The 27,087-nt window shown below is 65.7% G+C and overlaps 7 protein-coding genes across 7 annotated transcripts in view; 5 read left to right on the top strand and 2 right to left on the bottom strand.

The window, feature by feature from the left end:
- The first annotated feature begins 8,445 nt into the window (after positions 1 to 8,445).
- On the top strand, positions 8,446 to 11,011 carry EMIHUDRAFT_437469 (hydroxyacyl glutathione hydrolase). The gene is made up of 8 exons (XM_005764185.1): positions 8,446 to 8,931; positions 9,000 to 9,053; positions 9,185 to 9,247; positions 9,498 to 9,538; positions 9,632 to 9,710; positions 10,004 to 10,192; positions 10,419 to 10,511; positions 10,649 to 11,011. The coding sequence occupies exons 1-8, from the start codon at positions 8,503 to 8,505 to the stop codon at positions 10,772 to 10,774; spliced, it is 1,074 nt and encodes a 357-aa protein (XP_005764242.1). The 5' UTR covers positions 8,446 to 8,502; the 3' UTR covers positions 10,775 to 11,011.
- Positions 11,012 to 11,150: 139 nt separating this feature from the next.
- On the top strand, positions 11,151 to 11,612 carry EMIHUDRAFT_214120 (hypothetical protein; the record flags this gene model as incomplete). The annotated part of the gene is made up of 1 exon (XM_005764184.1): positions 11,151 to 11,612. One exon carries the CDS (start codon positions 11,151 to 11,153, stop codon positions 11,610 to 11,612), a length of 462 nt encoding a protein of 153 aa, XP_005764241.1.
- A 2,345-nt stretch (positions 11,613 to 13,957) lies between these two features.
- Positions 13,958 to 14,232, top strand: EMIHUDRAFT_311496 (hypothetical protein; the record flags this gene model as incomplete). Its single annotated transcript, XM_005764183.1, has 2 exons — positions 13,958 to 14,074; positions 14,140 to 14,232. 2 exons carry the CDS (start codon positions 13,958 to 13,960, stop codon positions 14,230 to 14,232), a joined length of 210 nt encoding a protein of 69 aa, XP_005764240.1.
- Positions 14,233 to 17,565: 3,333 nt separating this feature from the next.
- On the top strand, positions 17,566 to 19,652 carry EMIHUDRAFT_437467 (hypothetical protein). The gene has a single exon (XM_005764182.1). It carries the CDS (start codon positions 17,681 to 17,683, stop codon positions 19,259 to 19,261), a length of 1,581 nt encoding a protein of 526 aa, XP_005764239.1. The 5' UTR covers positions 17,566 to 17,680; the 3' UTR covers positions 19,262 to 19,652.
- A 3,140-nt stretch (positions 19,653 to 22,792) lies between these two features.
- On the bottom strand, positions 22,793 to 23,503 carry Lhcf8 (light harvesting protein; the record flags this gene model as incomplete). The annotated part of the gene is made up of 2 exons (XM_005764181.1): positions 22,793 to 22,895; positions 23,073 to 23,503. Coding segments are annotated over 2 exons (534 nt in total), but the record flags the coding sequence as incomplete, so codon positions are not given.
- Positions 23,504 to 23,977: 474 nt separating this feature from the next.
- EMIHUDRAFT_427966 (hypothetical protein) lies at positions 23,978 to 26,609 on the top strand. Its single transcript, XM_005764180.1, is given in 3 exon segments — positions 23,978 to 26,019; positions 26,144 to 26,510; positions 26,530 to 26,609. The coding sequence occupies 2 exon segments, from the start codon at positions 24,046 to 24,048 to the stop codon at positions 26,342 to 26,344; spliced, it is 2,175 nt and encodes a 724-aa protein (XP_005764237.1). The 5' UTR covers positions 23,978 to 24,045; the 3' UTR covers positions 26,345 to 26,510; positions 26,530 to 26,609.
- Positions 26,610 to 26,615: 6 nt separating this feature from the next.
- The window catches only part of EMIHUDRAFT_214110 (hypothetical protein), a gene marked incomplete at both ends in the record, with an annotated part of 1,094 nt that continues 622 nt past the window's right edge, over positions 26,616 to 27,087 (bottom strand). Inside the window, 2 exons of the mRNA XM_005764179.1 lie at positions 26,616 to 26,831; positions 26,918 to 27,052. Coding sequence (XP_005764236.1) covers positions 26,616 to 26,831; positions 26,918 to 27,052 — 351 coding nt within the window. The remainder of the gene's footprint in view (positions 26,832 to 26,917; positions 27,053 to 27,087) is intronic.

The raw sequence follows: 27,087 nt of genomic DNA, 5'->3' as shown, positions 1-27,087 counted from the left end.
CTGCGAGCGCATCATCTGCCCTAGCTCTCCTGCCTCCCCCGACCGAGGTGTGCGCCACGGGTCGGTCGTGCTGAAACAGCGCCACATCAGCCGCGACACCTCGTACACCTGCAGTCGCAGCCCGCCGCCACGCGTGCTTGCACTCGCACGGCCGAGCTTCCGCGACCACGTCCGCTCGAGAAAGGGCACCCACTGCAGCAGCACGTGCGGGACGGGCGGGTGAGATTGATGATTAATAATTAATGTTCCGTGAAAGGGAGGTTTGGGGAGATATGGGGTGGTCACCTATAGGCGGACACCGACCGATCCTAATCAAGGGAGATACGGGGAGGTATGGGGAGATATGGGGTGTCACCGAGAGGCGGACACTGACTGATCTTAATTAAGGGAGATAGGGGAGATATGGGGAGATATTGGTGGTCACCAAGAGGAGGACACCGATAATTAATATCCATATATTTGAAACCTGCAGCGGAATGTCGAGGTTCGAGGCGTACGTGTTGAGCCTATTGAGGATGTGCTTCGAGCCCGGCGCAAGCATGTGCTTCTTCACGAGGAGGACGTACAGCTCCTGCAGCTCGTCGAGCGCCACGCACTTTGCAAAAATGCCACGCAAGCTCGGTGAGGCGTTGTGCAAGACGAGGCCGTTGCGCCGTGCCGAGCGCCCAAAGTAGCCAAAGATCTGGCGGAGAATGGAGTGGGTGACGTTCGGACAGTTCGACTGATGCAGGTACGGGAGCCAATACTTGCGCAGTGCGTGCTGCAGCTCGGCGAACGAGCAGCCGCGTGCGCGCTGCTCGAGCGCAAATGGCACCAGCAAATCCAAGACAAAGTGGTTCAGCACCTAGCTAGGGGGGGGGGGGGTGATGTTTGCGCCAGAGACTGCCGAGTAGGGTGGGGGGAGGAGGTGGATGTTCTCCGTGGAGTGCGGGGGTCGGGGGGGTGCAGTGGCGAGTGGATGCGATGGAGAGGTGCGTCAACTCTTCCTCTTCATCTACTCTGCTCGAGAGCCTTCAGGAGCCCATCGGTGTTGGAGGAGTCAATCATTGTTCGCAGGCGCTTGTAGTAGTCGCCCTCGTCCAACGCCCCCGTCGTCGCGTCCCGCCGCACGCTGCCGATAAGCCTGCAACGGGCGCGTGGTGGGTAGTAGTGCCGCTCTCTGCATACTCGGCAGACAAGAGCCGCTCTGGGACAGGAGTGATGTAGGGGTAGCCGAGATATAATCAAGATGTAGCCGAGGTACGGCCGAGGATAGCCGAGGTAACGCCGCCCGAGTGGCGGCGGTCAGCGGCGAGGGAGAGGCGGTCAAATGGGCAGACAGACCCTGCGGCCCGACCATCGCCAGGCCGGCGTCGCTGCTGACGTCGACTGGAGCAAGCCTGCACGAACGGCCGTGCGGCTCGTGCGGCCCATCCATCGCGATTTGGGTGCCACCACACGCTCCGGAGCGCTAGCTGACGCCCACCGACCGTCACTCCAGCCAGAGGCGCGAAGGTCACCCGCCGTGCTCGTCCAGCGCCGCTGTGACATCGCCATGCGAAGCACCCAAGGTGCGGCGGGCGGCGGCGAGGGAGAGGCGGTCTTGACGCGGGCAGAAATGAGCAAAGAGCGTCGACCGAGGGGTCGAGAGGTCCACGCCCGCGCGCCGTGCCGCCGGGTCGAGGAGGGAGACATAGCCGCGGCCGCCCTTCGCCCTTTGCGGGGCCGTGCGTGCCGGATATGAGCGAGGCCGGCGTCGCTGCTGACGTCGACTGGAGCAAGCCTGCACGAACGGCCGTGCGGCTCGTGCGGCCCATCCATCGTGATTCGGGTGCCACCACACGCTCCGGAGCGCTAGCTGACGCCCGCCGACCGCCACTCCAGCCAGAGGCGCGAAGGGCACCCGCCGTGCTCGTCCAGCGCCGCTGTGACATCGCCATGCGAAGCACCCAAGGTGCGGCGGGCGGCGGCGAGGGAGAGGCGGTCTTGACGCGGGCAGAAATGAGCAAAGAGCGTCGACCGAGGGGTCGAGAGGTCCACGCCCGCGCGCCGTGCCGCCGGGTCGAGGAGGGAGACATAGCCGCGGCCGCCCTCCGCCCTTTGCGGGGCCGTGCGTGCCGGACATGAGCGAGGCCGGAGTCGCTGCTGACGTCGACTGGAGCAAGCCGGCACGAACGGCCGTGCGGCTCGTGCGGCCCATCCATCGCGAATTGGGTGCCACCACACGCTCCGGAGCGCTAGCTGACGCCCGCCGACCGCCACTCCAGCCAGAGCCGCGAAGGGCACCCGCCGTGCTCGTCCAGCGCCGCTGTGACATCGCCATGCGAAGCACCCAAGGTGCGGCGGGCGGCGGCGAGGGAGATGCGGTCTTGACGCGGGCAGAAATGAGCAAAGAGCGTCGATTAAGGGTCGAGAGGTCCACGCCCGCGCGCCGTGCCGCCGGGTCGAGGAGGGAGACATAGCCGCGGCCGCCCTTCGCCCTTTGCGGGGCCGTGCGTGCCGGACATGAGCGAGGCCGGCGTCGCTGCTGACGTCGACTGGAGCAAGCCTGCACGAACGGCCGTGCGGCTCGTGCGGCCCATCCATCGCGAATTGGGTGCCACCACACGCTCCGGAGCGCTACCAGGCGCCCGCTAACCGGCCCCTCAGCCAGAGGCGCGAAGGGCACCCGCCGTGCTCGTCCAGCGCCGACACGCAAAGCCGAGATATAGCCATGATAAGCCGAGGAGATGCGGCCGAGATATCGCCGAGATATCGCCGAGATGTAGCCGAGACATTGCCGAGGTTTAACTGTGATGTGCTCGAGGGAGACTGCCACGGTGTCACTACTGCTCGTGGCAGGGCGGCACGTACTCTGGGTCGGTGTGGAAGCGTCGGATCAGCATCTTGTTGTACGCGAGCATGTACACCCTCAGCAGCCGCCGCTTTGGCCGGTAGGACTCCCCCTCCTTGGACGGGCGGATGCCAGACAGACCGAGGAGAACCTTGATCTGATCTAGCGACGCAACCTTCCAGTGCGGTATGAAGAAGCCCTTCACGAGCGCCATGCCGTTGTGCAGCGGCGCGTGGAGGTGGTCTGGCACGGCCAGCATGGAGAAGAAGCGGACGGCAGCGCGCGCAGCTTGCTCGCTCTCGAACTTTGCCGAGCGAGGGTCGCGCACGTCGAGGGTAGCACGGTATAGGGCCTGCCGAGCGCGCCGCAACAGGCCGAGGGTGACCTTCTCCGTGCCAACGTCGCCCTGATGACAGATTCGATGGCCGTCGCCCTCTGGTAGCCGGTTGAAGTAGCCGGGGTACGTTTGGTTGTGCCGCAGCCCCTCCTCGATGACGACGGCCGCCTGCCCTTCTGAGGAGAGGGAGTCCTCGGCGACCGGCGCGGTGGGGAAGACGTGGTCGACTCGAAGCTCGGACTTGTCGTCGGTCCACTGCGGCCAGTGCACGCGCTTGCTGTACGAGAGGAGGCCCTCGGCCGGGCCCTCCTCAAAGGTGCCTGGAGGCGCGCCGGCCGGCCGCCGCCCAAACCTGCGCGGCCGCCACGGCAAGACGCGCGTCGACACGTTGTCGAGCGCGCCGTGGTCGAAGATGAGGAGCTGCATGGTCCCGGCCCACTCCTCGTGAATGGCGTGTTGGAGCATCTCGGCCTCGGATTGGTGCGTTAGCATCGTTGGCGCCTCGGACAGGTTGACTGCTGTGGGTGCCAGCAGGACCGCGTGGGTGACCGTGCCATCAAAGGGTGTGAGTTCGAGGGAATCGTACAAGCCGCGGTCGTCGGGCAGGCGGAGGCGAAGATGCGTGCTTGACAGCTCGCCGCGGCCGCACCGCGGCACGACGACGTGGCGAAACGAGCCGGCGGAACCGTCGTTGGTGACGAGGAACCTGCCAACCTTCCGGCTGAGCTCGCGGCCGCTTGCGTCGCGGCCACCGAACGGGTGCATGTGCCACTCGCCTAGCGCTGTCCAGGAGCACAAGTTGATGCGCTCAGTGAGGCCGACGCCTGGCGCCACCATGTTCCAGAAGGAAGCGTTGTCCGACGACTGCACCACGTCCAGCTCGGCACGGGCGGCCACCGCGCGGTCGCTGTACCTTAGTCGCACGGCTCGCAAGCGCAGCCACGGCTTCTCAGCACCTCGCGGAGCCGACCAACGCATGCGGCTGCGCAACGAGGCAAGGCGGTCCGGCTCGTGCATGAAGCGCGAGAGCAGGCGGAAGAGCTGCTTGAGGTTGGGCATCGTGGCCTGGTTGCCGATCATCTGGTTGAAAGCAAGCACAAACAGAGCCTCTGCCAGCCGGCGGGACCGGTCGCGCCAGCCCCGGCTGCGAGCGTCAGCGTCGGTGGAGCACTCCTCCTCGTCCGCTTCCTCCTCAGCCTCGCCATCGTCGGCCATGGTGCCGCCTGCAGGCGCAGCCTCTATGCCAAGCGCGTCGCGCAACGGTCCGAGCGCAAAAGCGCGGACACGGCACTCGACCGTGCGGACACGGAAAGCACGGAGCGGGGCAGAGAGGACGTAGCCCTGGCGGCACTTCTGCACGACTAAGGCGACGTCGCTGACGAGCTCGTCGTCGACGCCTGGCTGCGATCGCAAGCTCTGCAAGGCCGCCTCGGCCGCGTCGGCGTCGGGCGAGGAGCCGCGAAGGTGCTCGACTGCGGCGAGGGCACTAAGGTGGCCTCGCAGCGCCACAAATTCGGCCTCGTCTTCTGCAGCGAGCTGCTCGTCTGTCGCCCCGTGGGCGCGCTCGAGCTTGGTGCGATGGTCGTCGATTACTGCAGCAGCGGCGGCATGGCCGCGCCCGGCCCGCTGCACACGCACGAGAAGAGATGGCTCCTCCGCGGAGAGGGCGCCAAAAGCGGCCTCGACATCTGAGCGCGCGGGTGAGTAAGCGTGAGAGAGGTAACGGAGCGGCGAGAGTGGGAGGAGGAGAGTGGGAGGAGTAGGGCTGGCGAGGTGGATGCACCGTGCGGTGGGTCCTCGCCGCCGTCCTCGACCGCTTCGCGCAGAGCCTCGGCGCATCGAGGGCAGAGCGCAGTGCCGGCCGGCACTGGGAGAGGAGGGCGGATCGGCGCGAACGCGGCCGTACAGCAATCCTCATGGACGGGCACGCTCTCGCACTGCTGGCACATCACTAGGCGAAGGTCTGGGCGATGCTGCCTGCAGTGGTGGCAGAGAGGCAGGGTAGCGGTGCCACTCGGGCTGCCAGTGCCACCGGCGCCGACACCACCACCGCTGCCGCTCGGACCGGCACCACTGGCAGCAGCGGCACCATGAGCACCTAGCCCGAAGCCAGCAGCGAACTGCAAGAGGCCGAGGGCAGCGGCGGCGGCTGGGTGCTGAGTCGGCTGGGTGCCGTCACTGCCGGTGCCGGTGCCACAGGGTGACACTGCCTCTGCAACAACCGTGAGGGGCGCCAGCGTCGAGAGCAGCTGCGTCGCAGCAGCATCACTCGCAGCATCGCTCCCACCGGCCGCTCCTCCGCCGGCGCGCTCCTTCTTCTTTGCTGCCGCCGCCGCTCTGAGGTCCTCGAGCCGCGACCCTGTTGCGGGCTTGCCGCGCCTGCCGGCCGCCTTTTGCTTCGCCTTCTCGCGGCGCAAGTAGCCGAGCGGGTTGCGTGGAGTCAGTTTCAAGCACCAGGTGACCTGCAGAAAGTCGGCCACCACTGGCGCCTCCTCGACGAGCACCTTCACGACCGCATCGAGCGCGTGGTCGTCGCCGAGCGGGTCTCCCGGAGAGGAGTCCAGGATCAGGCCCACTACGCCTTCCAGCTTGCCGAGGACGCGTTGCACCTGCGTCTGCAGGTGCGGAGAGCGCAGCAGACGACAAGTCTGCTTGGACCACAGCTTCTCGTCCCCAACACCTTCACTGGGGTCCACATCTCGCAGCACCTTTGCGACAGCGCCATGCAGGTACCGCAGCTCGGCGAGGCAGCGCGCTGCCTGCTGGTCCGGCGGCAGCTGCTCGAGCATTGTGTGCATGTGCAGCCGGGCCTCATCATACAGCTCGAGCTGCGCAATCGAGGAGTACGTAGCACCAGTGGACCGGCGGAGGCCCGGCGTGATGAGCGTCGACGGCGAGGTAGCGCCGTGCCGGCGACGCGAGGGCACGGGCCCGCCCCGCTCAACCTCCAGCTCGAGCTCTGCGCCCGCCTCATCCGTGCAGAACTCCCACGCACCTGGCGGTGCGCCTGCTTCGCCGCCACGTCCACCTGGTGGCTTGATGAAGGTGGGTGCTGCAGCGACACCGCTCCCTGACGCGAGGATGGGGCGGCATCTCAAGAGCTGGGGGGCGGTCGCCTGGGAGCTAAGAGCGGGCAGCACCACCGGGCGTCAAGCAAGCAGTCTCTGCCGCGTGCGACGCGACAGCAGCCAACTGCTCGAAGCGCACTGTGGAGGATAGGGAGGAGAAGCGCGGCGAGTAGAACAGCTGCGTTAGGTATGCGGTGGTGATACCCTCCCGAGGCGGGGCTTCTCCATGCTGCCTCGCACGCTCGGCGCGACGCTCGGCGCGACGCTCCTGTTGCAGTTGGGCCAGCTGCCAGGTGCCGTATGAGGACGGCACGGCGGTTTTGCCCGCCTCGTCTCCGCAGCCCTCTCCCCGCCCATCGCCTTCCTCCTCCTGCTCCTGCTCCTCCTCCTCCTCCTTCTCCATCTCCTCGTCGCTCTCAGCCGCAGGTGATGGCGGAGGTGACGCCACCTCGTGGACTGCGGCCTCGCGCGCCTCCACCTCCTCTGCCTCGCGCGCGCCGCACTCGAGGCGGAGGAGAAGACGGGCAATGGCGTAGTGACCGCTCACGCACGCGGCAAACAGCGGAGTCGCGCAGTGGCCGTCTGTCACTGTGGAGCTAGCGCTGCAGTGGCCGCCTGTCGCGGTCGAGCTTGCCTCCATCTCGGCAGCAATCTCGTTGGAAACTCGCTCGACGAGTGCTCGATCGGGACCGCTCATGTCGAAACGTACGCGTTTGGGCGGTTTGGCAACGGCAGCTCGGACAGACGCGGACGAGCAGCAAAGGAACTCGACTCGCACTGCCGGCTCTCCGAAGCCACCATGCTCAATCATCAAGGAGAGCAGCTCCTGCGACGAGTGGAGGCCGTCGAGGAGCATGTCGTTTGAGAGGCCGAGCAGCCCGTCAGCGATCTCACCCGGCGTCTTGATCTCGCGGCCGCGGCGGCACTGTGCGGCTGGGAGCTTGGCAACGGCGTCGCGGAGGAGCCTCCACAGGATCTTGTCGCGGCGTCCGTCAGGTGCCTCGAGGAGCTCCGCCTCAAGGGCGGTGCGTGAGGCGACGGACGCCTCCACCTCCTCCAACGACATCGCTTTGACACGCGCGTACGCCTGCGAACCGTCCGCCCGCCGGCGTGGTGCTTGGGCGAAACGGACGTGCGGTGTCCGCGGAAAAAAGAAAAAAGCTGCTTGCTCTCCACCTCGCCTTTTCTGTCGCTCTCCTGGCCCAGGCCCATCAGTAGCAAGCCTGAGGTGTCTGAAACCGCACTTATCTCGGGTCTTCAAGCTCAAACACGCGCTCATAACTACCCACAACGGGCCCTCACACGCACGTTACAGATCACAGACGCCACCGAGCCCGCCGCCCGGACGCGCGAGTAAGCACCGCCGCGCGTGCCGTCGCCGTGAGTAAGGGAGCGAGCACGCGTGTGTGCGGCGCGCCTTCGGCCGGTCGCCCTCGCCGCCGCCACAGCGCTGCCATGGCGGCAGCAGCCTCGGCGCCGCCGCCCGCCGGCGCGTGCACAGCCGTGCCACCGAACCCGCCGCCCGGACGCGCGGGTACGCACCGCCGCGCGTGCCGTCGCCGTCGAGCGAACGGCGCGGTGCCGGTCGTCACAGCGCGCGAGCAAGCGTGGCGCTCCTTCTGCTGCAGGCGCGGCGGGTAGCGCCCGCTGCGACGCCTCGCAGGCTGAGCCTCGGCGGCGTCGAGGTCGGTCGCGCTCACTCCCGCGGGCGCGGCGGTCGCCACCGATCCGGACGCGGCCATGGCGGCCCTCGCGGCCGGCGCGCACGCCGCTGAGCCTGCTGGAGTGCCACTCGAGCGGCGAGGCGAGTCATGAGCGAGGGATGTGCCTTACCAGCAGACTTGCCGAGCGGAGCTGGTCGTCGCCCCGCGGCATGCTGGCGCATCGGTACCTACTCGCTAGGGCTGCACAGTTTTGAGCGACACATCGAGCAGGGAGGAGAAGCGCGGGCTCCGCCTAGCGCAGTCACTCTGTCATTCGAACACCAGCACCACCGCGGGCGGTGCTTCGGGCGGCGCGACGCCACCTGCCGCCGGGGCCGGGCGGGAGGGTATGAGAGCTGGCCCACGACGCGTTTTCAGCCAGTAGATGCACGCGGGGGGCGCTCACGGGCGGCCGGGAGAGGCGAAAACGCTCTGGGGCGCAGATCGCACTGTGGGTTCTCCGACGCCTCTAGGTTTCCTAGTGGCGTGCTGTGAACAAACAGCGAAGAAGACGCCTGCACACAACTCGTGGCGCCGCGCGAGCCATCAACTCGTCCATCTCCTCTCCCCGACTCGGTGCGGATGGTCGTCATCTCCTACGTCCGTGCCGCCGTCAGCGCGACGGCCAGCGCGATCTGGGCCCTCTCGCTCCGGCGCTGGGGCCTGCTATCGCTCGGCTCCAGCCTGCTCTACCTGTGGAACATCTCGACGCTCTCGAGCAGGCGGCGCAACAGTGACAACAGCCCGTGCCCCGAGCACGGCCCGCTGCTGCGCATCATGTACGGCCTCTTCTCCACCTGGCTCGCCGAGCGCGTGCTCGGCCACCTGCTGCACACGCGGCCGGACGAGCCACAGGCGGAGCAGATCGGCGGCACGCTGCCTTCCGTGATGGGGCCGCGCGAGCTGCGCATCAAGGTGGTGCCGATCCTGGGCGCGGCCTTTGGCGGCAACTACGCCTACCTCATCTGGGACGAGGACGACCCCGACCGCCGCGCCATCGTCGTCGATCCGGCGGCCCTCTCCACGGCACCTCTCCACGGCGGGACGCGTCTGCTCACGGCTGGAGCGGCTCTCTGCAGGCGGACCCGTACCCCGTGCTTCGCGCCGCAGAGGAGGAGCGGCTCAATGTTGAGGTTCACAAAGCACACCCTCTGCGCTGCCGTCCCTCCTCCTGCCTCTCCCTCCTGCCTCTCCCTCCTGCCTCTCCCTCACTCCTCTCCCTCACTCCTCTCCCTCGCTCCCTCTCGCCCTCGCGGCACCGCAGGTGCTGCTCACGACGCACTGGCACTTTGACCACTCGGGCGGCAACGCGACTTTCGCGCGGGAGGCGCGCAAGCACGCCAGAGCTCGACCACCCGCCCCTCGCCACACTCTCCCGCGGCGGCCTCGCACCCGTATAACGCCAGACACACAAACAGACGCCTCCAAGCAGCACACCGCAGCCCCTCTCGGCACGCGTACGGCTCATCAGTAGTGGACTGGTTGGTCCTCTACTGGCGGACTGGGTTTAAGTGCCCGGCCTCTGAGGCACACCGGTGTGAACAGCCTTCGTTCACAGCTGATCGGGCTGTAAACAGGTGCCTGGCCTAAGGGTGGTCGCGAGCGACCGCGAGCGAGGGTGCGACCGCCCACAGTCCCCGCACAGTCCCCGCACAGCCCGTGAGCGCCGTCTCTCCACGCCCCCTCTCCACATCCTCCGCCCGCGAGCCAGGCGGGTGCCTGCTCTCACCGAGAGACTCGCCGACGAGCAGACCATCGCCGTCGGCAGGCTCCTCGTCACCGCCCACTCGGTGAGCGCCCGAGAGGAGGCCGAGAGGAGGCCGAGAGGGGGTCGAGAGGAGGCCGAGAGGGGGTCGAGAGGAGGCCGAGAGGAGGTCGAGAGGGGGCCGAGAGGAGGCCGAGAGGAGGTCGAGACTGATCGCCGCCGGCGCGCGCCTCACCACCGCCCACTCGGCGCGGCCCACGCACATGCTTCCGCCCTCGAGCCTGCGGCCAAGTCCGCAGCCAGTCCGCAGCCTAGCCTTTAGTCGTGTCTGAGCCGCACCCTCTCGCCCGAGATGACCCGAGACCGCCCGAGCTTCAGGTGCCTGGCCACACGCTTGGATCTGCAGTCTTCCAGATCTCTTCGTCGGCCGCGCCGGCGGCGCCTCACGCCGCCTTCACGGGAGACACCCTCTTCTGCGGCGGCTGTGGCCGCCTCTTCGAGGGCTCGTCGCTGCAGCTGCACGCGTCGCTCCGCCGGCTCCGCACGCGACTGGCGCCAAACTGCCAGGCGGCACTCCTACTAGACCTCTCCCTAGCCCTCTTCCTAGCCCTCTTCCTAGCCCTCTTCCGAGCCCTTTCCTAGCCCTCTCCTAGACCTCCTCCTAGCCCTGTTCCTAGCCCTCTCCTCGACCTCCTCCTAGATAGACCTCTCCTAAACTGCCAGGCACCACTGCACCGGGCGCGAGCCCTCGGGCGCCACCTCACTCGCCAGCCCCGCGCCACGCCGCCGCCAGGTCTTCTCTGGGCACGAGTACGCCGACATGCTGCTCACGATGGCCGTGCGCAGCGACCCGTCCAACCTCGCCGCCCTCCGCAAGCTGCGGCAGGCGGCCCGGGGACCGGCCCAGCCTCACCCAACCCTCGCCCCGCCCCGCCTCGCCCAGCCCCTCCTCCTCCCCCGAGCGGTGGCCCCCATGTCTCGCGCGAGACGCCGAGGCAGGCGCGACCTCGTGCGCGGTGGCAGGTGCGGGACTTGCGACTCCGCAAGCAGCCCTCGGTGCCGTCGACCATGGCGGAGGAGTGCAGCTTCAACCCGTGGATGAAGGCGACGCCGCTCGACCTCGCGCGGCTCTGCGGCTGCGAGATGTGAGCTCTCACCCCCTTGGCGACGACGCGAGCGAGTGTTCAGCCTTTTGCCGTCGGTCCCCCGACGCCGCTGCGGCTTGTACGCGTGCAGCGCGCCGCGGCAGGATCTGGCAGGGATCACAGGCCCAGAGTTGGAGACGGAGCGCGCCGACACGATTTTGTTTCAACCACAACACAATACGCAAACACTCACCCACAAGAGAATATCCTCGCATTCTCGGCATTCCCTCTTGCTATTCGCTCTTCTTCTCGACAAAACTCAAAAACAAAAGGACACAGAATCTCTCGCTCTCTCAAAACAAGCCCGCACTACACAGCAGATCGAGGCGGCGTACCGAAAAGGCTCTCTCGAGGGGCTCCGGGAGTGGGATCGCGGAGGGATGTTAGAGGGGATATGCAGATATCGCGCCCAGCTTGAATCCGTCACGTTCCTGTGGGTACCGAGCCACGCGGGGTGCGCTAGCAACGCCTACGCCGACGCCGCGGCGACGGCATACATGGGGGCCAGCGAGATTGAGGATGCCACCGCCGTTATCCGTGAAGCAGTGAGGACACGCCCGTGCCTGTACACGGACCGCCGGAGGACGGCAGACAGAGAGGGGGGGCGGGAGGTACTGGACCGGAGGACCTATTACGCCACGCGCGGCCACACGAACGAGTGGGTGCGAGGACGGCTCGGCGAGGGACTCACGGCGGGATCGCACACGGCAGGGGTGACGGGGCCGCTGTGGAGCGATGTGGTCAGGGGAACGACGAGACACAAATGGGACAAGCGCCAGCGGATCAAGGATCAACACGGCGAGCGCGAGATTGAATCGATGTGGATGATCACAACGTGGTGACAAAGACCGTCATGGGAGCGCGGGTGCGGCAGCAGGCGGGGGTGCCACACGGAGCGCACCACGAGAGGATCATGCGGGGAGAGGCGGGGAGAGAGACCCCGGGCGCCGCCACGAGGAGCGAACTCAGGGGCTGCCTCGTCTGTAAGGCCGCGAGGGACGCGGCGAGGAGGGCGGCACTAAAGCAAGACCCGCTGTGTCCAGTCGCGCGGAAAGCCGCGCAGCAATGGACCGAGGAAGATGAGAACCCGCCTAGGGCGACAATGGCGCACTTGCTTAGCGGCGCCTGCCTGGGGAATAGGGAGCAGGCCAGATGGTTCCTCAGAGTAGCGCGAGCGCAGACGGGGACGGCGATCAGCAAAGTAGCCCAGGCGGCACCCGACTCCAAGGATACGCTGAAGACGCTGAGGAAAGCGCATGTCGCTGCGCTGAAGGGCTCACGCTATAGGGTGCTGGATGAGGACGGGTACGATGCACTAGCCCCAGCCGTCGGGGGGGTGTTGCCGGCGCTGGTAGATGATCTCTCGGAGAAGAGCCGGAGGGACCTGGGCGCCGGGGTCACGAGGAACTTGCAAGTCGTGGCCGAGGCGGCGACGGGAGCGGTGCAGAGGTGGATCCAGCTCAACGATGAGGCTACCGCGCGCATAATGAAGAGAGAGGAACACATTGAGTGGCTGAGGAAGCTCTTCGCTGGGTGGAAGGAGGCCCGGCCAGCCTTGAGGGAGTCGCGGAGGAGGAGGGATAACGGAGGTAACGTGCAGACAGGCCAGCAGCCAGTGGGACGAACGAGGGCCGCGACGGCGGCTCAAGCGGGAGGGAGCGGAGACGGTGGGCAGCGAGCGAAGTGGGTGAGACTGATGATGCTCCTTCGACTTAGGGAGCGGTTCAGCTGCTGGGCGGGCTTCAGGCTGGTGCTCACGCGAAAAGGAATCGACGCGATGTACAAAGCATACAAGAAGGGGAGAGGGAAGAGGAGGGACGCCAGTGATGACGAAACAGAAGCTAGCGCAGACGAGGGCAGGGCAGACCCGGGGACGGCGGAGTCGGAGCAGACGGCATCGGCCGCCGAGGAAACGTTGGGAAGAGGCACGAGGAGGGCGGCGACCTCGACCGACTATGGAGGACCCGTCACCAGACGACGCAGGGCAGACGACGGGGAGGCGGAGCAGACGCGCAGGGCGAGACGAGGGAGGGAGCAGGATGTTGCTGAGATCAGCAGGAGGATGTACGACGAGATTAGGAGCAGCAGGGACCCGAGGGACCATGTGGAAGACGGCTAGTGCTAGTCCCCCATCGGGAGGACGACCCCGGCTAGTCGCCGACCACACACCCACAAAGAACCCTGCACAAAGACCGCAGGGCGGGGACCTGTTCCTTTTTACCCATCTCCTAGTAGAGGTGTCCGTTTTATTTATTTTATTTATTTCTCTCAAAACACAAAAGGAAGAAAATTGTCACCGTACGGGCAGCATCACGTTGACAAACTCATCGCAAACCTCTTCGGCAGTCCTCCTCCGGGAATGTACGTAAGAGCACAGACACTGAAAATCGTGTGAGGGAGTTTTCCACACACTGAAAATCCATGAGTCGAAGAAAAAGAAACATAATCCTCGCGTTTCCCTCGCACATTCGCCCCGGCGGCCCGTCAGGATTCCAACTTTTTGCGGGGTAAGGTATGGTGGGGTCGGCGCCAAAAGGGTGGGGGGGTATGGTCCTGGCCGCCGGAGGCGGCCTGCTCGACGGGTGGGGGGGTATGGTCAATCGCTGGAGCGGCCACGTTACAACAGGGTTCGAACCCAGTACACAGCCGCCGTACACAGCCGCGGACACGATGCCGACTCACGGCGGCCCCGGCCGCTTCGATACTGTCGCGGGCCTTCTCGCCGCGACGCCGCCTCAACTTCGGCTCCTGGACAGCTCGCTGCCCGACGACGGTTACTGTACGCGCTCGTGTGGTGGGGTGGGGGGTGGGGGGGTATGGTCCTGCTGGCCAGAGGCGACGTCCTGTGCGGGTGGGGGGGTATGGTCGCGGCGCCAGGGCGCCGACCCTACCATACCTTACCCCGCAAAAAGTTGGAATCCAGCTCTCTTGGTAAGGCACGATGAAGCCGGCCTTTCTAACTCGGCTCGCGCTGCTCTCTCCCGATGCGGCGGCAGAGGCGCGCAGTTTTCTCCGGGTCGCCCGAGTACCCGACCTGCACTACCTTACGGATGTGCAGCTTGAGGATCTCCGTGACGACCTCACACAGCACTTCCCGGCTCTCAGCGAAGCGGCGGTCGACGCGCTGGTGGAGGAGCACTTGGCACAGCCCGGCATCGGCGCGCAGCGAGCGGCGTTTTTACGCTCCATGGAGGCCGCTGCGCAGCAGCGAGCAGCTCGGGAGGAGGTTCCCGCCGTGGTGCCGCGCCCGGTCGGCACCACCACGTCCGGCGCCGTGCAGTACCTCACCTCGGAGCAAAAGGAGGTGCGGCCCGCCTCTCCTCCCCGCCTGTCTCCTGTCGGCGAGCGCACGCCCCCTCCCTCACGCAGGCGCTCAACCGAAAGTATGGGCGCATCCGACCTCCGACGAACGATGAGATGGAGGCCGTAGCCGACGCCGGCGCGGCCTGCAAGATGCAATGACAGGCAGAGTTTCCAAATGACAGCCGTGGAATATAGACTTGAGGAGGGGACTAGCTCTTGAGGACCTATAGTACGTATGACCTGGACGTGTTGTGACCTACGACTAGCGCGTTGGTGTATAGGCTATACGGTAGCGGCCCCGGCCCTTGCCGGTTGTCGCGGTTGAATTTGCCAATCTGCACTCTCTCCGGACTCTCCGCACGAGGCCAAAGGCAGAGAGGCAGAGAAAAGAGTCCAGAGAGCGAGCACAGTCTTTGACTTCGTTGGTCTTGTGTTGTAACACACCCGGTCACTGTCTCATGTGTTCGCTGGCGGCTCCCCCCGCATATATCGTCTGGGGGGGTGACCCCCCCATCTTTGTTTACCGATGCGTCCTAGAATGCAAAAACGCATTCTAGGACGCACTTTTCATCTCAAAGATACCATGTGTCTCGGGTACACAGGGCATTCTAGGATGCGACGGCTGTCCTGGAGATGGCGCATTCGGTAAAACTGGTTGGGTAGTAGTCTAAGTTCTGAGCCTCGAGGCTGAGCGGGTCTAAGTGTGACTAGTCACGCTGGGGTGCTTACGCGGTCTAAGATCAGCGAGAGCCTCTTACATCGGCTAAGTCGGCCGTGGCACAGCCTGGGGCCAAGAGGCTCCCACCGTGATCAACGATACGGCGCTAGCCCCCAAATTTTCTTCGCCTGCGGCGGGCGCCTTCTAATCCGGATCGATCCTTCTCATGCTCAGCAATCGCCGCCTCAGCATCCTCCTCTTCCGATTCTCGTTGCTCTTCTTGAGCGCAATCTTCAAGCCAAACAGTTCTCACAAATAGCCTCAAGCTCAAACAAACGCATGTCAAGGAAGCCTGTGTATGCTGGTCCTCTTTGAACGATCCGCGCGTGAGGTAGATCTAGCATAGGGCCTTGTTGGCAGCAGCCAGCTTGTTGCGCTGCTTCGTTGCGATGAGCTGATTGGGATCGCAGAAGTGCATGCCAAGCACCGCCACGATCTTGAAGCAGAACACATCGCAACCGCATCGTCCGCACTGCCATCGGCATGCCGCGCCCGCCGCTTCGCCGCAGCCGCCTTAAGACACGCATAGCGGCAGCACATGGTACGGTGCGCGTACTTGAGCAGGAGTTGCGCGCCGCAAGTAGCGCACTGGCCCTGGGACAAGGCGATATGGCGTCGTGCGCGGCATACGTTGGTCGGGACGCGTCCAGGTATTTTTCGGGTAAACCTGGACTTTTGCAGGTATACCCGGGTTTTACCCGGATTTGGCCTTGTGCCGTCTAAGTTCATGGCCCCCGACCATACAGCGTCTAAGTCCGAGCCCGGCTCCGTGCGGGGGCTAAGTTGAGCGCTCGCTCGCTGCAGAGGCTAAGTGTAGAGCGACCCTCTAGCCCTACTACCCAACCATTTCGGTAAACAAAGATGCCCCCCCCCCCCAGACGTATATGGGTGTGCAAAATGGGCCACATCGTAGACGCTCACCTTACCACAGCTCGGCTCTATCTCGTATATCGGGCGATATGGCAACGGTCAAAGGACAAAAGAAACGCCTGACCCCAAACGCGCCGCAGTGCACCTGAGCCCTGGTCTGACAGGGCCTGCCAGCAAACCCCGGACAGCGCCTGACAGTGGTCAGTGCCCGACAGCCTGACAGCGCTGACAGCACTTTCTCTGACAGTCTGACAGCACGTATCTGACAGCCTGACAGCAGAGTCTGACAGGCGAGGGGCTCCGTCGCTGTCAGGCCCTAACGTGACAGCCTGACAGCTGCCCGACAGCCCGACAGCACACCGTGGCCTGACAGCAGCGCTGACAGCGCCCGACAGCAGCACAGACCGTACACAGACCCCGTAGAGCCTCTTTCTTGTGCCCCAGGAGGGTATAACAAAATTACATGCAAAGACATGTTGTGAGAGATCTCTTCTTTTCATGTGAGTGTGGTCCATGTGGTCCATGTGTAGTCATAAATAAATAGAGCAGACAATCCCTGGTGAGATTAGGGCAGCAACCCGACGGGCAGACCCCGCCCCGCTCGGAGGGCGTGCACCACACAGCACACAGACTTATCCATGTATAAATAAATAAAACGGACACACCAAACAAGGGGTGGGAGAAGGACAGGGTCCCCACCTGCACGAGCAGGATCTTGTAAGGACGATCAGGGACACAGGGGAACGGGAGCGGGGAGCGCATTAGGCTGAACAAGCTTTTCCTCTCGCACCCCGTCGCTGCGTCGCTTTTCCTTTCCTTTTTTCTCTACAGCACCCTCTTTTTTCCTCTCTGTTTTCCCGGGGAAACCATCAAATTTTCCGGGCTCTGAGCCGAGTCTGAGGCTGGTTTGGGCCCAAAATCAGCCAAATTTTAGGCCAAATCGGCAAAATGCCGGGAATTTCGCGGAGAACCCGTGTGTACCTGGAAAATATCCTGCGACCGCCTGGGTATCGTGCCGATTTCCTCAATTTTGCCTCAGATTTTGGTTTTTGCCCCAGACCAGCTCTCAGACTCAGGGAAACTCGCGAGTTTCCAGAATGGAGCACCAAACACCCTCTGTTTTCCCTGGAAATTTCCGGAAACGCAAAGTGCTCGCCCCTCTGTTTTCCTTTTTGTTTGCCGGAAAAGCTTGATGCTTGTGCAGGCCAAGGAGCGCATCGCGACACGGAGGGGGGCTGGGCAGGGTTCACCCACACGACAGGGTCCCAGGGATTCCTCTCTCGTATAGGACAGGTTGCACCCGACTTATCCATGTAGTCATGGGATGATAAGCAAGAATTCTTTTTCTCGTCCTTGTACCCTCTAACCTCTTGCGACCCAGGTTCCGACCCTCTGCGTGGCCGACTCACACAGCGAGCCTTCCTGTCTCCGTGCTGCCGATTCATCGGTCGTGCTCAGTCAAGATATTGTAGAGACCGACCATATGCACAATATCTTGACTGAGAGCTAAGCCCAGTTCGACGATCGGCAGCCTCACCGCGGGTCGCGCCGCTGTGCAGCGAGAGCCAGGCTCGCCCGGCGAAGGTGACCAGAGAGTGCTCAACAAATACCAGAAAAAATCAGGGAGCCTCAGAGAGTGCCACTGCCATCACCCAGGCCGCGGGAGCTGATCGGCTGCGCCGAGGACAGCTCCCTCAGTGTGCTCCGCGGCTCACCAGTGTGCGCCGCGGCGCCGTCCAGCCACTTTGGCGGCCAGCCACCGGTCGAGTTCTTCGACTCTGGAGGACAGAAAGCTACCGTCTGAAAGGTATTTTCATGCTCTATTGACTGGCGAAAAAATCCCCCGCCAACTGTTTTCACAGCGGGCGTGATTCACACCGAAGCATGAGTGAAGCATCGAGTCGCAAGAGGCTAACGCCAAGGATCAGTCAAGGTGCCGACAGATCTTATCGAAAGCGATCGTCTCGAAAGCCCCGCCAGGTCGGGCACGTGCCGCAGCTGTCTCCATTCGAAGCAGAGATGCCAATCAACGCCCTCTGCAAGTGCTGCCGCCAGTCCAGAACCAAGTGCGACATGCTCGCGCTGGACGGCTCTGTGCGAGAGTGCTCTCGGTGCAAGCGTCTCGGGCTGCAGTGCGTGCCCGAGCAGCGCCGCAGCAGCGGCAAGGCGCGGCTTGGATCTCGCAACGTGGAGATGCAGGCCGGGCGTAGCACTCAAGTCCAGCTCGAGCGCCAGGGCAACGTGACGTGGGTGGAGTCAGCGGCGCCAAGCAGCACGGCGCTGTCTGGCATGCCAACCCCTCCAAAGTCGATGCTACTCTCCGTCCCGATCACGCTCTCAACCTCCAACAGCGACACGGCCCTCGCCGTGAGCAAGACTTTCGGCGATCTCGTGTCGGAGATGACGCGGCGGCTCGTGATGGGCTGCGCCGGCACCGTCTCGGACCGCAACGTGCTGCTCGGCGCGCTGCACATCGTGCTCGACGTGGCGCAGGCGCGCGACTGCTGCGGCCTGACGGCCTTCGCGATGCAGTCCGCCCACCAGCTTGGCTTCCCGCTGAGCGAGGTCAAGCCCAAGGAGGGGCTGATCGCCTGCACGTCGCCGCTGCCCGTCGCTATCCCGCCCGCCGTCTCCGACCTCTTCAACTCGCCCTGCATGGTGTACGTGCGGGCGATGTCGGAGACAAAGTACTGGAGCATCCCCAACCCCCACTTTGCCGAGTACGCCGTCCAGCGCGGCGCCGACAAGGTCCCCGACCTCTACTCGCACTCGTCGCCCGCGGAGCTGATTGCGCTGATGCTCGACAGCGACGCCGACCGGCAGCGGCTGCTGCAGGTCTGCTCGCAGGCGCTGGTGTCGCCGCTGTCGCCGCTCGACGCGACGAGCGCGGTCGCGCAGTCGCAGGCCGAGGAGCACTTCTCCCTCCGGATGAGGCGCTCGAGCCGGTACGTGCAGACCCTGTCGCGCCTCGGCGTCCCGCTCGAGGAGGAGGCCGAGGCCGAGGAGGTTGCGATCCCGCACCACCACTTCACGCGGCACGTGCGCGTGACTGACGCGGCGAGCGGCAAGGTCGTCAACTTCCTCGCGGTCGCGTTCTCGCCCTTCGGCTCCGACGGAGGCGGCTTCGTCGAGCTCGACTGCAGCCGGCTCGGCCAGCGCAAGCGCAAGCGGCTCCTCGAGGAGGCGGAGGGCGGCCTCGCGCAGGGCGGCCTCTTCACCGACACGGAGCAGCTCCTCGCCGCGTTGCAGGCGGGCGACCTCTTCGGCACCGCCGCGACCTTCGGCCAGTACGCGCCCCGCGCCGGCATTGACTCCGCCACCCAGGCGCCGCGCCACCCTCCGCCTCCGCGGGATCGGCCCGAGCGGGTGTCCTACATGGAGATGGGCGGCCGCTCCTTTGCGGCGGAGAGGCAGATGACCGAGGTCGTCGCGGCGCCGCCCGCCCTCTCGGCCGGCCCTTCGACCGACTCGGGCCCGTCGGGCGAGTCGTCGGTGGCGGAGGAGGAGCTGCTCGCCATGCTCGACTCCGAGGTTGCCGCCGAGGCACTCGCTGGCGGAGACACGCCGCTCATCTCCGAGATGCTCGCCATGATCGGCTGAGCTGCGGACTCGGATGTATCACACAGCCTGTGCGAGGATAGTAGCGCCCTTGAGCCTCCCTCGATCCACAGCTCTCCACCGCGTGTCGTCGCACGCATAGCGCGCGTATCGCGGTGAGCGGACCTGCGTGCGGCCCCACGTGTGCCGGGGAGTTTGGGACCTGGGGGGGGGAGCATGAATCCTACTTCCTGCACATGAGCGCGACCGACGACCGTGTAGCGTGTTGCGTGTAGAGCGTAGCGAGGCTGGAGGCTAGCTGGGCGCGACACAGAGTCGCGGGGGCACGCGCCGCCGCCGCAGTCGCTCGACCCACCGTTTTAGGCGGCGTGTCCACTGCGTGTTGAGTATACAGAATACTCTTTTCTACTAATACGTACTAATTCACAACCGTCAGTACAGCGCGCGACGCTCTACATAGTACATTCACACATACACTCGCCATGATACTCGCACGCCCCGCGCACTGCTCTCGGACAGCAATCAGCATTTGTGGAGATGGACACGTCTGCAGTGGGTGCAGAGCGCCTCTCGTGCTCGCGCATCGCCTTTTGAGGGGCGCTGGCGCACCAGCCGCTCACGGACGGCGCCCTGCTCCAGCTTTAGAACAGCCACAGACGTCATCCAGCCCGCCCAGCAGGACGATCTGGCGCGTGTGTCGTCGGCGTGTCCGTTGTCAACGCACCACTGCCAACCTGTGTCACCCGAAATCCATAGTGTCACTCTTATTTGCCCGCCAAAAGAAAGCCAATTCTTGACTTGGGCCCTCGCCTGCGGGCGGCCTTCTCTCGAGGTCTCGAGATACACAAAGCGGCCAACACTCTTATGGTTTTTTTTTGCAAATTTGCGAAGTGCGGCTTCGGTGTGCATTTTTGCGGCTTCGGTGTGATTTTTTGCGGCTTCGGTGTGATTTTTTGCGGCCTCCGTGTGCGTTTTTGCGGCTTCCGTGTGCGCCCGTCGCTTACCTGCCCGCGACGACGCTGCCCGCCTTTGCCGCGCCAGCCGCCGGCTTGCTGCAGCCGCAGCGCGCGGTGCCCGACCACCGGCGCGCCCGCCCGCTCGCCTTCTCGCGCCGCCTCTCCGCGCAAAGCCGCTCACGCCGCGCGTACTCAGCCATCGGCGCGACATCACCCCCGCAGGCACCTCGCGACGGGTCGGCGCACTCGTGTGGCTCAACGCGGACCTACGGAGCGACTCCGCCGCGCGGCTTGGCGCTGCCCATGGCAGCAACAGGTGCCGCCCCACCACCCGCCTGCTGCCTCTGCCTCTCTCAGCCATGCGACCCCTCCGCCAATGCACACCTCGAACGCGACGTCAGATCCCGCTGCGACGGGCAACATTCGCGGCGATGAGGCCTCCGCCAGCACTGATCATCACAACTCGTCTGTTAAGCTACACGTTTTTGCCCTGTGCACAGGTGAGCGGACCGCTGCAGCCACGGTGGAGCCACGGGTCGGGCGAGGGAATGGCCTTTTGGCGCGGCGCTGCTCTGTGCCTGCGCGCTCATGGCGCGTTCAGGGGTGGGGGTGTGTAGACTGCGGGGCGCCGCGATAGCGCGGCGCCGACGATTGTGTCGCTCATTGTCACACCAACAACCCGGTCACAGTGTGTGTGTGCAGTCTGCAGTGCGTCCACTCCGGCGACCGTGACGCCGTCGGCGCTCGTCAAAAGCATCTACTGTGGAGCTCTAAGTGTGGTTGCGTGCTGTACTAGTGGTGCTGCACTAGGCGGCCCGTTTTTAGCAAAAAGCAGATACCACATCGCGCGTGGTCATCGAAAAACCGCATGTTCGCCGGGTCGGGGTCCGTCTGTGCGGGACCTCTTCGTACGGCTCCGAAAACCGCTCCTTAACGACGACTGCGCGGCCCGGCGGTCGATCTGCGCCTTCTCAGCGGTGGAGGGGATGTGGGCGGTACGTGCGGACCGCATGGTACTGCGATGGTTTGACGAGTGCGACTCCCAGCGTCGACTTTTTCGACCCCACGGAGCCCGCTCTGCTGCTCGGGGGGGGGGGGGTCTGCAGACCACCCGGCCGAACTTCAGAGTGGCGGTGCTCCTCAAATACCGCTCAAACGCCCACGATGTTGTGGAGGGGACATATGCTGATGATCCTGGCCCGATTGGTTCGCTCAGAAAGCTTCTGGGCGGCCGTTAAGGTTCGCTCCCCGCACACCGGCCCCGGAGTTTGGGTACCCTAGAAGAAGGCGGACGCCGACGAGGCGGGGGAGGAGGAGGAGGAGGAGAGCCAGGCCGAAATCGGCAAGGACTGGACCGAGTACGTGGACGGCAATGGGCGCCCCTACTATTACAACTCGGTCGACAAGCAGACGACGTGGACGCGGCCGCCGCGCCACCGCCGCCGCCTCCCGCGCCGCCTCCGCCGCCGCCTCCGCCGCCGCCTCCGCCGCCGCCACCACCACCCGGGCCGCCACCGCCGAGGGATGCGCCGCAGGGGCAGCGCCGCAAGAGGGCCAAGCCGGCACCGGCGGCGCCGCTCTATCGCACTCGCGATGCAGAGACGGCCCCCTCCGTGTTTGCACAGCCGGGCGGGAGCATGTTCTCCCCAACCTTTGCGCAGGGCATGATGCTGGCCGAGCTCAACGCTTCGCGCGCACGCGAGCAGAGTGAGCGGGAGAGTCAGGCCAGGTTCTTGGGCTTCATGGGCGTCCCCAAGTGATTAGCTCATAGCACTGCTGGCATGACACGCATAGTGGGTGGGTGCGAGCCAGGTGCGAGCGGCATGGTGGGCTCCGGAATGGGTACCGTGCGGGTGCGGACGGAAGAGAGAGTGCATGTACGAGAGCTAGCATGCGCATGCTCCGCAGGGGCAGGTGAGTACTGGTCAAAACAACCATTTGCACACTTGTTTGCAACAAAATGCGTTGCAAATGCGACATTTTATGGATCTGGAGTGACACTATGGATTTCGGGTGACACAGGTTTGCCGGCCGCCGCCGCGCCACGCGCCACAGCGTCGAAACCTCGGCCCCGAGCGTGTAGAGGAGCCGCTCCATCCCCGCGACCGCCGACGGGCCGGGGGCGTGTCGACCAACGCGTCACCGCCCCGAGAGCGAGACTGAGACTCGCCACTGGACTTGCCAGCAGGCTGGTGGCTGGAGCCTGGAGCTGGACGCTGGAGCGTGGTCCGTGGAGGCTGGAGGCTGTCCTGGAACCTGGTCCGTGGTCGTTGTGTGTCTGACTTGGCCCCCGCACGCTTTGGTGGCGGCGGCGAGTCCAGATCTATCGCGTTTTTGCGCCCCACGCGGTCCCGCTCCTCGCAGCTGTCATGTCTCATGACACAGTTGGGAAGCTGTCATGACAGCAAGACAGATCTGGCTGTGAAAACATGCCTTGCCACGAGAAGGAATCGACCCTCTATTGGAGAGCCTGGACCTGGGTGCGTTGCAGAGGCGGAGAGGGCGATGGACAAGGAGGCGAGCCCTCTGAGCGCTTCTATTGTGCCCTCTCCCCCCCCGTTGGCGGGCCGCGGTTCTCTCAGCCGACGGGGAAGGGTGCGATGCCGCCCTTGAAGAAGGGGACGCTGTCGGGCACGACCGAAGCGGCGTAGAGCGACGCCATTCCGATCATGGCGAGCCGCCCGTTCTTGAGCTCGGAGAGGAGTTTCTCCTGCCGAAGGCTTTCGACGGTGCGGCCCTGCGCCTCCAGCCTGCGCCGGGGGGGAGGCGCGGCCCGTCGGCGGCATCGATGCCGATGGGGTCGGATGCAGAGGTTCTCTCCTCGGGAGCGAAGGGCTCGGGCAGCGGGTGGGTGCCGGGCGCACTGCTTCTTAATCGCGCCATTGTAGATTCCAAACTGGCGGAAGGGGGCGAGGACCGAGTCGCGCACGAGCGGGAAGCGGCCGGGCTCGCCTCCTCGGAGGTAGTGCGGCTCCACCGTCTCCTGCGCGACCTCGAGCGCCCCGACGGCGAGCAGCATCTGCACCTTGCCCGAGGCGGGCATCTGCTCCCACGCAGAGAGCGGGTCGGTGCCCAGGTCCGCGAACTTGATGCCAAGCTCGCGCGAGAGAAAGCCGTCGAAGAAGTAGCCGTTGGCAGTCGCGAGCCAGCCCACAAACGCCGCCATCGCCACGCGGCCGTGCTTGATCTCGGCGTGGCGGTACCAGGCGAGCTTGGCGGGCAGGCTGCCAAACTTGCCGTACTCGGCGAAGCCCATCGGGTCCCAGGGCACCGCGCCGCACTCGGGGCCGTCGCCGCCGATGTCAGCGAGCGTGAGTTCGAAAGCCGCGCCGCCGGAGAGGCCTAGCTTGTCGCACGCAGCGACGAGGACGTCGTCTGCAACGCCCTGGAGGCGGCGGGAGGCGGCGGGAATTGGGTGCCGTGTGGCGGAGGATGGAACTCGTGGGGTGATCTCTGCCTTGTCGCGGCGAAGGAAGGAGAGCCGCTCGGGAAGATTCGCCGCTGTTATGTCGCTGGTCAGGAACGTTGTTGCCTGTTCCTCGTTCATCGGGCTGGTGAGAGCGCTGCTCTGCATCAGGGGCGCGGCGATTCGAAGCCCGATCGCAGGCGTGATCGGACGCGTGATCCCCGCAGTTGTCGAGGCCAGCATGTCTAATTTGAGAGGCTGCGAGGGTGTGGCCCTGGTGCCTCCGGGGGGGCGGAAAGGGGGAAGAAACTTCGTCTCCTCACCATGGATTCTTGCGCACCACTTGGCACTGTGCGCACCCTCACCAAAGCCCGATCCAGGCCCGAAATTGTGACACAAAGGCACACCTCCGGACCCGAATCACGTGCACTGTCGTGTCAATAGGACACTCTTCAACCCACTGCATGCTCACGCTTGCTGCTGTCATGGCACCATCGCTCCGCCTCGGAACAGCTCGGGCTGCATCCAACCAGGGCGCGGCTCGGATGTCGTCGTCCGCCGCTGCTCCCACCAGCGCGCCATACGGCGCGTGGCCTTCGGCCGTCACAGCCAAGTTCATCACAACGTCGGGCGTGCGGATCGGCGGGCTCGGCTGCGACGATTCGGGCTCGGTCTACTGGCTCGAGGGCCGGCCGCAAGAGGGCGGCCGCCAGGTCGTCGTCAAGTATGCTCCCGGCGCCGAGGGCGCCTCTGAGCGCGGCGCCGTCGATGCGACGCCCAAGGACGCCAACGTGCGGACACGCGTGCACGAGTACGGCGGCGGAGCGCACCTGCTCACGCCCAAGGGCGTCGTCTACTCCGACTTCAAGTCGCAGCGCCTCTTCCTCGCGCCGGCGGGCGGCGGCGACGCCGTCTGCCTGACGCCCGAAAGTGCGTGGCCCGACGGGCAGTACCGGTTTGCCGACGCGCGGCTGACGCCCGACGGGCGGCACCTGGTGTGCGTGCGCGAGGACCACTCGCCGACCGCGGACGCCAAGCCGTCGGCGGTGCTGAACGAGGTCGTCTCTGTCGCGCTCGACGGCTCTGGCGCGATGACGGTCCTCGCGACCGGCGCCGACTTTTACGCTGCGCCGCGGCTGAGCCCGGACGGACGCACGCTCGCCTACATCACGTGGGAGCACCCGAGCATGCCGTGGGACGCCACCACGCTGCGCGTCCGCCCGCTCGGCCCGCTCGCCACCGCCGAGGGCGCGGGCGAGGACGAGACGGCCGCGAGCACCGCGGGGCACGCGCGGGTCGCGGGCGCCGACGCGGAGGGCTGCATGTCCGACGGCGACATCTCGGTGCAGCAGCCCGCCTTCTCTCCCTCGGGCGCGCTCTACTTCATCAGCGATGAGAGCGGCTTCTGGAACCTGTACCGCGCGCCGCCCGACGGCGGCTACGCGTCGGCCGTCAACGTGCTGCCCCGCCCGACGGACTTTGGCGGCGGCTCGCCCGGCTGGCAGTTCGGGCAGCAGGGCTTCGCCTTCCTGCAGGACGGGCGCGTCGTCGCAACCTACGTCGACCGCGGCAGCGGCCAGTCGCGCCTCGTCCTGCTCGACGACGTTGCGGCGCCGACGCCGAGCGAGTTTGGGTCGGAGGAGGGGCTCCCCTTCTTCTTCGGCTCGCTCGTTGAGTCGAGCGACGACGGCGCGCTCTACATGCTCGGCGGCTCGCCGCAGCGCGCGAGCGGCGTTTACAGGTGGTCCGGGCTGCTGCCGGGCGGCGGCGGAGCGGCGGAGATGATTGCGTGCTCCTCGTCGTCCGAGATTGACGAGTCCCTCGTCAGCGTGCCCAGGCCGGTCGAGTTCCCGGCGCCGATGGGCACCTCGTACGGCTACTACTACCCGCCGCGCAACGACGCGTTCACGTCGGACGAGGCGGCGCCGCCGCTGCTCGTCAAGGCGCACGGAGGGCCCACCGCCGCTACCTCGACCGCCTTCAACCCGGCGATCCAGTTCTGGACGTCGCGCGGCTTTGCGGTGCTCGACGTGGACTACGGCGGCTCGATGGGCTACGGCCGCGACTACCGCCGCCGGCTGCGCGGCAACTGGGGCGTGTGCGACATCGACGACGTGTGCGCGGGCGCGCAGCACCTCGTGGCCGAGGGGCTCGCCGACCCAAAGCGGCTCGCCATAGACGGGGGGTCGGCGGGCGGGTACACGACGCTGGGCGCGCTGGCCTTCAAGGACATCTTCACGGCTGGGTGCAGCCTGTACGGCGTCGCCGACCTCGGCTGCCTCGCCGGCGACACGCACAAGTTCGAGAGCCGCTACCTGGACGGGCTGGTCGGCAAGTACCCGGAGGACAAGCAGCTGTACGACGAACGCGCGCCGATCAACGCCGTCGACTCGCTCTCGTGCCCCGTGCTGCTGCTCCAGGGCGACGAGGACAAGATTGTCCCGCCCAACCAGGCAGCCTCGAGCCACGCACTCCCGCCCTCGCCACCCACCCAACCCGCCCTTGCGCCGCTCCCTCGCCCGCGGACTCGTGAGAGGCCGGGCGCCCCCCCTCCCCCGGCAGGCGGAGCTCATGCACGCGGCGCTGCTCAAGAAGGGGCTGCCGTGCGCGCTCAAGATGTACCAGGGCGAGCAGCACGGCTTCCGAAAGGCGGAGAACATCGAGGACGCGCTCAACTCAGAGCTCTTCTTCTTCTCGCGCGTCTTTGGCATCGAGCCGACGCCCGATGCCGCCCCTTTTGACATCGACAACATGCCGGCGTGATTCACAGCCGCGCGCGCCGGATGCACGTGTCGTTGGCGGATCTCTAGATCTCAGGTGCGCAGCGACCCCGCTCCCCGGGGGTTTGCTCGTCTCCCGGCTATGGCCTCTCATCCACCCCTCTCTGTTGTTCTAGGCACATACCTCATAGCTCATACGTGCTCTACGGGCTACGGCTGGTTTTTAGTCTCGCTCTCGGGTGGTTTATTTCTTATTTTCTTTTCCCTTGCTGCTCAGTAAAGGTCTAAAAAAACGAGAACGAATGCGGATCGTCTCAATACCCTCGCTCCACGTCATACCGGTTGGGGATCTCTCCGCAGCGCGCCCCCTCCTCGAGCATGCCGACCAGCTCGGCCACGCGGTCCCGCGCCTTCGAGTCGGAGAGCTGGCCGCAGTGAGGCGACATGACCACGTTCGGAAGCTCGTGGAAGGGGCAGCCGACGCTCGACGGCCCGCAGCCCTCGTTGCCGAGCCCCTGGCCCTTGAGCATCTGCGAGGGAGGGCGGAGGCCGCGCCGCGCGAGGAGTGCGTGCCGCGGGTCCGAGACAGGCGGGCGGGCGTCGGGTGTAGTTGCACCGGGTAGTTGTACCACACGTCGAGCCCGGCGCCGCCGAGCTGGCCGTCCCTCAGCGCGGCGTAGAGCGGCGCCTCCTCCACCACGCTGCCGCGGCCGACGTTGACGAGCAGCGCGCCCACCGGGAGCAGCGCGAGCTGCCGCGCGCCGACCAGCGCCTGGAGAGGCGGGG

This window comes from Emiliania huxleyi (assembly GCF_000372725.1).
Source record: "Emiliania huxleyi CCMP1516 unplaced genomic scaffold EMIHUscaffold_60, whole genome shotgun sequence".
Taxonomy (NCBI): Eukaryota; Haptophyta; order Isochrysidales; family Noelaerhabdaceae; genus Emiliania; species Emiliania huxleyi.
This window is presented reverse-complemented; position numbering and strand designations above follow the sequence as displayed.

What these genes read in the sequence shown, in the direction of transcription:
- EMIHUDRAFT_437469 (XM_005764185.1), top strand. Translation starts at nt 8,503, where the DNA reads ATGGTCGTCATCTCCTACGTCCGTGCCGCCGTCAGCGCGACGGCCAGC. An exon ending in AGGAGCGGCTCAATGTTGAG is followed by an intron (nt 9,054 to 9,184) that starts GTTCACAAAGCA and finishes GCGGCACCGCAG; the next exon opens with GTGCTGCTCACGACGCACTG. An exon ending in CCCTCCGCAAGCTGCGGCAG is followed by an intron (nt 10,512 to 10,648) that starts GCGGCCCGGGGA and finishes GCGCGGTGGCAG; the next exon opens with GTGCGGGACTTGCGACTCCG.
- EMIHUDRAFT_437467 (XM_005764182.1), top strand. Translation starts at nt 17,681, where the DNA reads ATGCCAATCAACGCCCTCTGCAAGTGCTGCCGCCAGTCCAGAACCAAG.
- EMIHUDRAFT_427966 (XM_005764180.1), top strand. Translation starts at nt 24,046, where the DNA reads ATGCTCACGCTTGCTGCTGTCATGGCACCATCGCTCCGCCTCGGAACA. An exon ending in AGGGCGACGAGGACAAGATT is followed by an intron (nt 26,020 to 26,143) that starts GTCCCGCCCAAC and finishes CTCCCCCGGCAG; the next exon opens with GCGGAGCTCATGCACGCGGC.